Below are 12881 nucleotides of genomic sequence, written 5' to 3'. Positions count from 1 at the left end.
AGACCAGCAAAGGCCCGTACTTTATTGCTGTGCCCGAAATCAAAGCTCAAAGCAAATTTGAATTGAGCGTGATCGCGCCGGTTCGCGAAAAAATCATGGCCATCGCTCAACCATGTCCATACACAGCCACCTGAACCGCGGCGGCTCAGCCGCCACTGAGTATCGGAAAAAAAAACGGAATAAAAACCATTTCTGCCCTCAAGAACGTGTTCCCTCACACCCCTTTTGTACCGAACGCAAAACCAAATGTGGCGTCTTTCGTCCTTTCCTGCTTGAACGAAAAAACCTGGAATACCTGATCTTGTAACAGTCGAGCCTACCAGCACGCAGACCCTGGGTCCTAGAGTTGTCGCTGCAGCCTCTCTCATATTCAAGACGAGGCACCTGAAGGACTGTTGAACGGCCTCAGTCGACCCCTTTCTCGATGTCTGCGCTTTCCGTTCTTCTCTCTCGCTCTCCGTGCATCATCTTATTCGCCCAACGCTCCGTAGCAACGCGCCACCATCTTCCCGCTTCAGTACCGTATTCTTGCCTTTTTGCTTTCAACGAAGCACCGCCGCACGACCTTGCTGTTCTTCACGAACGCGCCAGCCAGGTATGACTGTTCTTTGGCCCCAAACACAAGCTGTTCAACCAGGCGATTCACCGTCTTCGCGAAACACGACCCGCACTCTGGGCTCCTCTACTTCCTGCTTCAAAGTTCGAAGTTGGACCCTTCTCGTCTACTCGTCGACACCGAAACCCGTGAGATGGTCTACCTCAATCGCCATCCTCAGATAGCGCAGCAGCTCTTCCCGGCTACTGTACTTCGGTAGATCCAGCCTGCAGACAGACAAAACCGAGGAATGCGACACCCGAGCCGGAGTCCAGGGCGTCCTCTTCCTTCCGGATCTTGCAGCCAGGCGCATGCACGCGTTTTTCCAGCCCCCGGAAGTCGTCCGTGGAACTCCCACTACGCACACACACGGCCATACACCCGCAATGCACTCTCGTAACCCGTCTGAATCAAGATGACCCTCTGCGAACCTGTAGCGAGAGAAACAAAGACGCCTCCTCCTTTCGCTTCGGCCCATATATATATATATATATATATACATACATATATGAGTAGTTCGATGTTTCCTTCTGCAGCAACTAGCTCACCGATTAAAGCACGTGTGCGCTCGCGGCAACAGCGCCGGAGAATCGCCTGGCGAGCGTTCGATCGGCTGCAACGTGAACTTCGCTAACTGGCCGCGGTTGCTCTCAAGCACGCGAAAGCCTTCTGAGGGCACTCGACTCGTCCCTGATTGGGCACAGCGCGACCCCGCACGCAGCAAACCAGCGGGCAGTGGAAACATGGCCTCAGCACACAAAAAAAAGGCAGTGGCGAAACAGAACCAGCCAACCTAAACTAGCGGTCTCGTAGAGGAGAGACGCTCGGGGGTACCACCGTCCTCCCTTTAGCCAGGCAAAAAAAAACACGAAAGGACTGGAGCGACTCTGGATACCTTTAAGAGCGCGCGTTCCCTACCGACATCACGAATCAACTCCTTCCGCATAAGCCGTCGGTTGAAAAACCTTAAGGAGGCGCACAAGCTTTACGGTATAGGAAACGGGATACGCATGCACGGAAAAGACAAGACGACACAAACGTGGTGTGCGTCTCCTCTCTTTCCCCACACGCAGATATGATCAAGGGCCCACATCCATGCGTATAGAGACAGGGGTGTTTCTACCACGCACCTGTACAGAACTGCAGAAGGCGTCCTCGCTCTTCATCGTTGAATGTGTTTCCAACGACATCCCAGAACCACTGAATGATGGGGTCGTCTTCGCAGTACCCTCCGGAATACTGAGTGTTCTTCTTCCAGTCGTCTACGACAAAACACCAGCGCAGCACGACGCAAAACGGGTTCGCTGTACGTACACGTCTCGGCACACACCGTTAGTTCTTGCACGCATATGCAGATGTGCCCGAAAGAACACAGCTAGGTTTCATCCGTTCTGATGAAACGCCCAGGTGCGCGTTGCTGAGCGTGGGAACAAAGCGAGACAGGAGAACCCACTAATAGCAGGACTCGGACTCCAGCTGGAGAATCGCCTCCACGACGAGAGAGGAGAGACGGAGGGTATCGCGACTCAGTAGGGAGTCTAACCGTCCGTTCCGGGACTAAAAGGAAGAGGCGACGACACGCACACAGTCTTACCGACATCGACGCGGTTCTGGCCATTCAGAAGCAGATCCAACTCGCGGTCGTTGAACATGCGCAATAGGGCAACAGGTATGACACTCCAGAAACTGAGGCGAGCAGCAGAAAACAAAGAAAACGGGAAGATGGCGAGGCCCTCCGACCTGCTTCGAAGAACACTGTTTTCGTCCACACTCTGTCAGCAAAAGCGGTGTTCTGCGTGACGAGTCCCGACGACGCAGTTCCCCTATTGAACACCCTTTTGTTCCTTTTGTGCAGACCACAACGGCATTCTGATGAAAGCGCATCTCTTGCCAGAAAAAAAAAGTGGCACTCAGGATACTACAACTTGCGCATGTTGTTGATAAACCATGGTCCCCGGTCCAGCGTATTTCTTCTTGAAAACAAACGGAAGCACGAGGCCGTGACCGAGCGGAAGAGCTCTCAAGACACACACGACCTACCCCTGTTGCAAAGCGCGCAGCTGAGCCTTCACGCTGGTGACCATCTTGTGCTTCGCGATCAGATAAATGTACTCCTCTTTATTCGCGTCTGTCAGGCGCTCCTTCTCGCCGCCTTCCTTCAAAGGGATCACCTGAAAAAAAAAGACACAGAAAGCAAGCACACCACTGCATGTCCGCCAACGCACTGGCGGCAAAACCCGCCGGGAACCCACAGGATCCCCGAAGCATGCGCGAGAAATGTACGCGTTCACCGAGTTGGATTGAAACTCCTAGGGGCCGGTAGTTTTGCACACACAAAGAAATATATGCATGCACAATTATAGGAGTAAATACAGGGTAGATCTAGCTGCAGACCTGTACACGTGCCGACACATGCGTTTGAAGTGACGCCGACCTTGACACCAGTGAGCGGCTTTCTGGAGGGCGATTTTCACGGGAAGAAAGAGGGAGAAATCTGTATGACTGCTTGCTGTCTTCTGACCCTCACACGCGGAGAGAGACTAAATGGAGACAAAACTCGAAGATAGACACACAGACGCAGAAGTGAGAGACAAAAACAGAGACACCTGAAACTATCGGGACCCAAACCTACCTTGGTTTCTCCAAAGAAATCCTCAGTAACGCTGAAGGCCGTGTCGAGAACCCCGTCAACCGCTGAAAATAAACAGCCTCGCATTCAAATCCCTTCTTTTCGAAAGTGGCCAAGACGCCTTCCCTCTTACTTCCTCCTCCATTTCATATATATGTATAATATATATGTATATATATATCTCTATATATATATATATATATGCATATATATATATATATATATACATATGCGTGCATGTGAGCATACGTAAAGAGATGCATAGCTGCATGTAGAGAGGTTCGCTCACGTATGGCCAGCAGGCCTGTGGGCATCCGAAAGCAGAGGAACGAGGAAGGACAAAGAGAAGAGCCGCGTAAGAGGGATCGGGGAAAGACACTACTGAGGAAGATTGGGCGAAAAACAGGTGAAAGGGGAGGGACTCGGCGATGGAAAAACGCGGCGAATGACAGGGAAAGGACTTACGGTGTGAACGAATCCACTGGAGAGATCGATACAGCTGGGAGTCGAAGAACGCCAGGTCTTGGAAGCCTCCGCCGTGTTGCAGCAGCTGGAGAAACGCCACGAACCGAGATAGGCAAGCGGCGGAGCAACGCACCGGAGAGGAACGAAACTTGAGATGCCAAATGGAGGAACCGAACGGATCCGTGCAGATGTCTATTTACGCTCGCGGGCATCTCGAGCCGCGACACAGGCTACTCGCTTATTACGCGAAGAGGCAAACAAACCGCGCCGGTAGCAAGCGTTCCACTTCTTTCCCCGGTGCACACCAATGCACAGGATGCTTGAGGTCCGCAAGAGAAGACAGGGCAAGGAAGTACACACGGAATTCCCATGCGGCTGCCTTGGCGTCTTCCACGACCTCCCAGTGCTTAAGGAACGGATCCCTGCTTCCCTCCCTTTGCCTACTTGCCGCGTTGAAAAAACCCAGACATACGCCCCTCCGGGACGCGGGAAAGCGACACAGTGTGCGTGTCAGTGTCTAGACACTCCGCAGCTGGCCCTTCCCTGTGCTTAACAGAAACGCATGCGCCGCCTTCTGGGCGAAAAAGTCACGCTCCTCTCCTGCACGTTCCCCTCTCTACCCAAGGAAATCAATGTGACTGCCCAAGAAGCGCGGCGGGGACCAGTGGGGTGTCTCACCTGTTTGAGGAGAGGTCGACAGAACGGCGCGCCGATCATCTGCTTGTCGAAGAGCGCCTTGCCGAGGATCAGACCCACGAAGCGGAAAAACTCGAGGTGGTTCTCGTTCACTCTGACGACAGTCATGAGACAGCAGTCAGTCAGACGCTCCCCAACTATCTCACCTCCCACTTTTTTAGATGCAGACACGCTGTACATACACCCGAAACGGATGCACGAGAGCTCTCACCAATGCACATCCATGCACCCTTTTATTTACCCACACATGCATATATCCATCTATATCTATATATATACTAATATATATATATATATATATATATAAATAGAAGTATATATTTAAAAATACAAATATATATATATATATGCATTCCTGCATGTGCATCTCTGACGTGTGTGCGTGGAGACAAGATGCCCACGCGTGCAACGGTGCATGCTGCATGCATAAATGGGCGAATATTTATATCGAGAGATATGCTTGGACGCCTGAAGGCACGGCTGAGCCTGTTTTTTCGTAGGATTCTCACACAGAAGGGACATGCGTTTCCTGCCAGACCGCTGGAAGGAGACTCCCTCTCTGAATTTTGACTTCGTACCCAGAATTCGAGTTGATTCGGTACGCGATCTCGTCCACGTCGCAGATCTGAAAGAGCCCGGCATTCGGGTCCAAGATTTTCTGCGCAACACGAGCATATCACAGCCGCGCGAGCGTGAGTCTGCATGCGTCTGAAGTCCCAGAAGCGCCCAGCTTCTCTTGGATGCACACCCATCCCCGAGGCTCGAAGCAAGCGCGAGAGACGCGAGTCTCCAAGCAAGCGCGAGAGACGCGAGTCTCCAAGCAAGCGCGAGAGACGCGAGTCTCCAAGCAAGCGCGAGAGACGCGAGTCTCCAAGCAAGCGCGAGAGACGCGAGTCTCCAAGCAAGCGCGAGAGACGCGAGTCTCCAAGCAAGCGCGAGAGACGCTAGGCTCGAAGCAAGCGCGAGAGACGAGAGGCTCCAAGCAAGCGCGAGAGACGCGAGGCTCCAAGCAAGCGCGAGAGACGCGAGGCTCCAAGCAAGCGCGAGAGACGCGAGGCTCCAAGCAAGCGCGAGAGACGAGAGGCTCCAAGCAAGCGCGAGAGACGAGAGGCTCCAAGCAAGCGCGAGAGACGAGAGGCTCCAAGCAAGCGCGAGAGACGCGAGTCTTCAAGCAAGCGCGAGAGACGCGAGTCTCCAAGCAAGCGCGAGAGACGCGAGGCTCCAAGCAAGCGCGAGAGACGCGAGGCTCCAAGCAAGCGCGAGAGACGCGAGTCTCCAAGCAAGCGCGAGAGACGCGAGGCTCCAAGCAAGCGCGAGAGACGCGAGTCTTCAAGCAAGCGCGAGAGACGCGAGTCTCCAAGCAAGCGCGAGAGACGCGAGTCTTCAAGCAAGCGCGAGAGACGAGAGGCTCCAAGCAAGCGCGACAGACGAGAGGCTCGAAGCAAGCGCGAGAGACGCGAGGCTCCAAGCAAGCGCGAGAGACGAGAGGCTCCAAGCAAGCGCGAGAGACGAGAGGCTCCAAGCAAGCGCGACAGACGAGAGGTTCCAAGCAAGCGCGAGAGACGCGAGGCTCCAAGCAAGCGCGAGAGACGAGAGGCTCCAAGCAAGCGCGAGAGACGAGAGGCTCCAAGCAAGCGCGAGAGACGAGAGGCTCCAAGCAAGCGCGAGAGACGCGAGTCTCCAAGCAAGTGCGAGAGACGAGAGGCTCCAAGCAAGCGCGAGAGACGCTAGGCTCGAAGCAAGCGCGAGAGACGCTAGGCTCCAAGCAAGCGCGAGAGACGAGAGGCTCGAAGCAAGCGCGAGAGACGCTAGGCTCGAAGCAAGCGCGAGAGACGCTAGGCTCGAAGCAAGCGCGAGAGACGCGAGTCTCCAAGCAAGCGCGAGAGACGCGAGGCTCCAAGCAAGCGCGAGAGACGAGAGGCTCCAAGCAAGCGCGAGAGACGAGAGGCTCCAAGCAAGCGCGAGAGACGAGAGGCTCGAAGCAAGCGCGAGAGACGCGAGGCTCCAAGCAAGCGCGAGAGACGCGAGGCTCCAAGCAAGCGCGAGAGACGCGAGTCTCCAAGCAAGCGCGAGAGACGAGAGGCTCCAAGCAAGCGCGAGAGACGAGAGGCTCCAAGCAAGCGCGAGAGACGCGAGTCTCCAAGCAAGCGCGAGAGACGCGAGTCTCCAAGCAAGCGCGAGAGACGCGAGGCTCCAAGCAAGCGCGAGAGACGAGAGGCTCCAAGCAAGCGCGAGAGACGAGAGGCTCCAAGCAAGTGCGAGAGACGAGAGGCTCCAAGCAAGCGCGAGAGACGAGAGGCTCCAAGCAAGCGCGAGAGACGCGAGTCTTCAAGCAAGCGCGAGAGACGAGAGGCTCCAAGCAAGCGCGAGAGACGCGAGTCTTCATGCATGCACCGCGCTGGATCCCAAGAGGGCTTCCTCGTGAGAAACGCGACGCCGCGAAGATACACGCCGTTTCCCGAGCTGTGTGTAGGCCTGCATCCCACGACTGGGCGAAAAGGTGTTCTTTGGCAAGCGGAGAAAAAGCGCGAACCTTACCTGGGAAATGAGCGTAAAAAACTCCCGGGTAGGCCCGCCAGCGTCTGCTCCGCACTCGCCTTGGAACTGGAATTTGAACTCTTTGTGAAAATCCACAGGCGTCAGATACCGCAGACGGTCGAAGGCCATCTGGAGCAACCGGTCACGGCGGACGTCTACGTCAAAGAACACATCCCATTCGACAAGCAACTCGCTCGACACAAACGTGGACATCACCCCAGCCTCTCGTCCTCGCACAAATGTGTGTGTTCACATATAAACCATGCCAAGTGCAGAAACCGCAGTTGTGCCCAACGTGTAGGTGAAAAACATAGAGATGCTTCGCAAAGCGAGAAGAACGATGGCAAAAAACGATTCGTATTTGCACACGCATTTACGAGAGACCGCTCTTTGTGTGCAGTTCCTTTCGTTGGTCCACACGAAAATCGCCCGCTTCTTGAACTGTCCTCTTACCCTAAAACTATTCCTACATGCATACATATATATACATACGTATATACAATATATATATATATACATATACATATGTATGTAGACCCAGGTACGTGCACATTCTTGCTAGTGTTTTACGATGCAAATTCATTTGGCCTCGTCGATTTCGGGGAAACGTCCGCAGGTTCCTGCGGCAGTGACGCCCGCAGCGCACGCGTGGTGTCTCCTCACACGCATCCCTCAGGGCCAGCGCCATCCCGATCGCGCAGGCAAAGCTGTGCACAGATGTGGAATCCGAATGAGACTCGCGAAGGCTCGCTTTCCCTTCCGCGCGCCTTCCCTTTCGCGCGCTGAGGTGACGCTCACCGACAACGATCCACGCGTGCGCAAAGTGGACACGCATGCTGCTCAGCTGCGCGTAGAACCAGTCCTTCTTCACGCTGAAGGGGAAGTTGGCGAGCGCCACGAACTGGTCGCGATTGGCGTTCCAAAATTTCTTGTACGCTGGCCGAAAATGAAATCGAAAAAAAACACGGCACACCCACGGTCCGCTCACACAATTCAGCCTACACGTCCGCGAATGAAAATACACATAAAAAGATGTTATGTTATCTCTGCACAAAATGTCCAGTGAGATCCCCTACTCGCAGTCCCTTTAAGAATACGTGGATGTGTCAAAGAAAACCCCCCTTTCCAAGTCCTGTTCGCGGCAATGCAAGTGCGTGGTTCTGGCTGCAACGGTCTTCCGTCTCGCCGATTTCTCCCCGTTTAGTGAGCGACTGTGTTCTTGCTCCGATGCTCTTTGTTGACCTCACCCCTTCTGGCGGCTGCCTCGTCGCTGCCTGTCCGTTCGCCGCGAGTGAGTTCGACGAGGGAGTCGAGGAGGAGATCGGGATTCATCGGCTGCGAATTCGCGCTGAGTTGCCGCCTCGCCGCCGCACGCCTCGCGGGCGAAGGCAGGTCCTCCGCGGAGTTCGCCCTCGCGGCAGGTGTAGACGGAGACGGCTCGCTAGGTTTGCTCTCCGCTCTGGCGTCTCTCCACATCTGCAAAGCGCCGCTTCGGGTCTCCTGAGCTCGCCCCGCGCTCGCTGCTGCGCCGCTCAGCAACCCTTCTTCGCCCGCCGGCTCTCGCGGCTCCATCGGCTCTCGCGGCTCTATCGGCTCTCCCGGCTCTGCGTCGGCTCTCTCGGGCCCGAGAGACATGTTCCCGGCTCCACTCGCAGGCGCCACTGCGGCTCTCGAGCCCAAGACCCCGCCGGCACGTCCACTGGGCGGCGAGATGCTCCATCCTGGGCTGCGATCCCTGCCACGCGACTCCTCGCCCCCGCGCCGCGGGCTCCTGGGAGAGTCTCCCCAGCTCGCCCTGTCCCCGCTCTGGCGGTCGCCGGGATCGCCTTCCTCGCCGGGACTGTCTCCCGCTTCCTCCCCGTCTGGGCTCGGCCGCCCCAGCCTTCTTCGGACGCTGTCAAGGCTCTCGCGCAGTCGCGCCGAAGGTCCCGGCCACAGGCTGTCTCCAGTCTCCCACCGCGCGCTCGGCGAGCGCTGGACGGTCCGCAAGTTGTCCCCGCCTGGTCTTGTCGGCAGAGGCGCGTCGTCCTGGTCTGCGCCGCTGAGGCCCGACACGGCCCCCGCTGGGTCGTGCACGTCGCTGCTGAAATTCTCGCGCGCCGACACCGGCGTCGACGACGGCGCCGTTGTCGGACTCGTCTCCGAGAGAAACAGGCCGTGCTCGGCCCCCTCCCGCCTTCTGCTCAGGAAGGCCTCGCCCCACGGAGGCGCTAGTCCCGTCCGTGCCCACCTCCCTTCCGGGAGGCTGCGTCTCGCGCGACGCCCGCTGTCGCGCTGTGGACCGAAAGCCGAGGCGTACAGCGAGGAGTCGCCGAGGTCCGTTCGCTCTGGCGCGTCCAGATCCCTTTCCAGCAGAGACTCCGCGGGGAACGACGAGAAAGGCGCTGCGCGCGGGACATGGTGCGAGACGGCGCTCGGGAAGTACCGAGCCGGTTCCAGCTCCGCCCGCGCCCTTTGAAGGAAGAGCCGCCGCGCGGGATCCGCCTGAACTTCCATCTGGCCGAGTTGCCGCGCGAGGTGGCGCCGGCGCTCCAGCACTTGGTGAGCGGGCGAAGGCGCGGGCGAGCCCGAAGACGGCGCGCGTGGTGGCGACGCAGTCCCTGGCAGGTTCCCTGCCTCGGTACCCACGGCGCGCGAGAAACGGATGCCCGACGCGTTTGGACCGAGAACCCCGGGCGGCTGCAGCGCCCCTCGTTCTCGGCTCTGAGACGGCACACTCTCTCTTTCCTCGCGAGACGTCCGGCCCACAGACAGCCTTGGGAGCTCCACGAGCAGCTGCGACGCGCTCGCTGGCTCAAACGTGATGAAGCCGTTCCGCACGCGACCGAAACGGTTGCTCCAACTGAAAAGGCAACCGCACACAAAAGAGAGGACGCACACGGGAATGGCGGAACTCGCACATTCGCGTATGCATATACATGCATACATACATACATACATACATACATACATATATATATATATATATATATATGTATATATACACATATATTTGTACATATACATATGTATCTACATACACATCTATACACATAACATGCATATACATATCCACTTACATCTACGTCTACATATATAAATGCATACATGTATATTTCACATGCATGGTCGCTCATGTAGATGCATCGACCCAAGTGCAGCACATCCAGGAGCACAGAGGAAGCGGCGCGACGGGGTCAGCCCTCGCGGGAGCGCGTCAAAAGTCGGTTCCAGTCTTGGCAGACTTTCGCAGATGCACACAAGCGGCGAGACGCAGGCGGTGTCTTTGCATTGGCGCGTTGCAGGGAGCGACGAAGGCCCCGAGGAGCCCCGCTGCCTCTTTCGCCAAGAACGCCCGAGCGCGGCAGACGAAAAAGGAACTGACCTGGCGCTCACGCCATGGAGACCTTCCCAGTGTTCCGGGAGAAGTTGGACGCTGAGGTGTTGGGCAACCAAGCAACCGTCGATGTGGACCAGAACCTGGCGCGTCGTCACACTCGCCGCGAAAGGGTTTGCGCTGCCAAGCAAAAAGCAGATTTTGTTGAAAGAGAGCGTTGCGAACCAGCTACAAGAGGAAACCCTAGTGGGGCGCCTTAAAACCTGTGGGTTCTGCCTGACGGCTGCCATGTTCCCTTCTCTCCTTTCTCGCAATTTCTCCTCTTACCATACGGGGCACACGATGGGCTCTGTTCCCGAACTTGCATGACTGCCGAGAGGGCCGGGAGTGTTTGTCGCTGGCGACGCACCGCCGAACCGCCCGGTTTCGTTCCTGGACGCCGACGGACCTCGCGCGACATCCGACGCTTCTCCTGGAGGCCGCGGCTGCATGCGTCGCTCTCTTCGCCAGCGTCGGTTCGATCCGAAGCCGAAGAACGCCCGGAGGCCCCGACCGGTAAGCTGCCGCGAAGGCGCACTCGCTCCGGCGCTCCGTCCGATTCTCCCGGCATTCTGCGGTACATGCGGCCTGCCTCGCCAGCTGCGGTCTGCTCTCGACAGCTCGGAAATCTCGACCGGCTCGCCTTCTCCGGGACTGGCGGAGTGCGTCGCTGGACCGGCTCCGGAAGAGGCGGCTGCTCGAGTTCGGCCTCGAGCGATTTCTGCCTGCAGAGAAGGCGACAAGGCGTGCGCGACGGGCGTGCGCCTCAGGAGGCCCGCAGGGAAGAACCCTCGCGCTGGAAAGGAAACGTTGTCTTCCGAATCTTCAGCAGGTTCACTGTCCGGGCGGTCCCAGTGCAGCGGGAGCGACACAGACGAAGGCCCCCGCCGCCCGCCTCTGGTCGCGCCTCGCGCGTCCTCGCGGCGGGGCTCGGCTGTGCCGTGGAAGGTTCCGTGTCTCGACGTTCGCGTCGAAGGCACGCGTCCATCTGCGCTCTGCTGGACGGCGCGAGAGGCCTGTGGGGCGTCCTGGTTCCGCACGGAGGTCTGCCCCGTCCCCTCTTCTGGGGAGCATATCGTGTCTCTGCCGCGCAGGCGAAGCAACGCCCGCGCGCCCCATGGGCCTCGCCACCGTTTCTGCGAGAAGACTGGACAGCAACGGTTCGGCTCTCCCATTGCTCAAGGGGAACAGGAGAGCGCTCGGGGGGAGACGCAGGCGAGTCTCCACCCAGAAGGAAGCGAGCGCGCGCGGGAGACCAGTCCCCGGTCCTTGACGAGCGACAGACGAAGCGAGAGGGGAGAACGGCGTCGCAGAGAGAGGACACCGCGCCGCGACGGAAGACAGTGGTAGGGCAGAAGTCCAGGCAGGTGTTTGTGTGCCTTTTGACCGAAAAAAAAGGTGAAACAAACCGCCGGTCGTGCTCGCGGGAGGACTTCGCTTCAGGACTGTTGGGCGCCCTGCGGCTCGAGTTGGATGGACGAGAAAACAGCAGCATAGACATGTGCCATCATGATCGTTCTCGACGCACGGGTTGCCGTGTTTGACGGCTTCCGGCGCGAAAAAGTGTCTCTCTTCAGAGACTGTCGCGCCGGGGATTCTCCTCACCACACCGGACACGACTTTTACCGAACACAGAGAGAGCAACGACAAATCCGCAGTCTCGTTCGAGAGTCACGGGACTCACCAACCAACCACGAGGCGCAAATGGAAGAACAGGGGGTTTACGAAACGAGGAGGGACGCATTCACCTGGAACTGACGCACAGTTCCCCCATTTCGTCGACGTCGGATTCCGAGAAGGAACACTGCAGCGAAAGACACGGCCGTAGCAGACAAGTCGAATGGGCTCATCCTGACGAGGAGACGGCAAAGAGAAACAAAATCGCTACCTTCCACTTCTCCGCATTTTTCTGCGTGGAACGCGAAGCCGGGGTCACGCGGATGGAGAGAAGAAATTGCAAGAGAGCGTGGAAGTCGCTTTTCAGAAACGCAGAGGGGACGATTCAGCGAGCGGTTTTTGAGAGCGTGAAGCTCCTGCGGGCTGTACAACGAGAGCATATCTGTGCCTGAACAGTTTTAAAAAGAAGAGAGGACGAGATGGATGCTGACCCTGTTTGCCACTCAAAACGGGCGCCTCCAAGAGGAAGGCTCCCTCGCCTTTTCACAGAAGCGAACGAAAAAGCCTGGGCGAGAAGGCTTCCAGGGGAGAAGTCGTGAATTTGCTTTCCTACAGACGGGCTGTCCCGTCATTTCCCGACAGGCAGTGGTCCCGTCTCGCACGCTCTCGTCCTGAATCTTCGTCGCTGTCTCGCGTTCCTCGTCTCCCTCTCGATTGTTGAGAGAAGGGCTAGGCGGGCATTGCCCCGCTCGCGGAAGGTGCTGGCCAGCGCGGCGCGCCGCAGCCAACTAGCCTGGCGTGTTTTGTGTACATGTCACCCCTGGGAGGAGAGCCCCGTAAACGCGCGGACCGTTTCCTCGACGAAAAGACCGCGTTTTGGGGGCCCGGAGAAGCGAGAAATTGACAATAAGGGAAGGAAACGTTGTTTGGGGAGAACGCAGAGCACACGGCTTTTGAAGAGGGCGAACGGGAAAAAACGGACGAAA

At 57.4% G+C, this 12881-nt stretch overlaps 1 protein-coding gene across 1 annotated transcript; it reads right to left on the bottom strand.

Annotated features, from left to right (window-relative positions):
- Positions 1-722: 722 nt before the first annotated feature.
- On the bottom strand, positions 723-11453 carry NCLIV_067070 (putative Ubiquitin--protein ligase; the record flags this gene model as incomplete). Its single annotated transcript, XM_003886258.1, has 14 exons — positions 723-822; positions 1144-1285; positions 1726-1857; positions 2190-2281; positions 2636-2766; positions 3228-3289; positions 3690-3774; positions 4368-4557; positions 4964-5043; positions 6924-7078; positions 7722-7859; positions 8171-9765; positions 10288-10419; positions 10567-11453. 14 exons carry the CDS (start codon positions 11451-11453, stop codon positions 723-725), a joined length of 3921 nt encoding a protein of 1306 aa, XP_003886307.1.
- Between the last annotated feature and the right edge of the window lie 1428 nt (positions 11454-12881).

This window comes from Neospora caninum, chromosome XII, assembly GCF_000208865.1.
Source record: "Neospora caninum Liverpool complete genome, chromosome XII".
Lineage (NCBI taxonomy): Eukaryota > Apicomplexa > Conoidasida > Eucoccidiorida > Sarcocystidae > Neospora > Neospora caninum.
The sequence above is the reverse complement of the archived record's forward strand: the minus strand, read 5'-3'. Positions and strand labels throughout refer to the sequence as shown.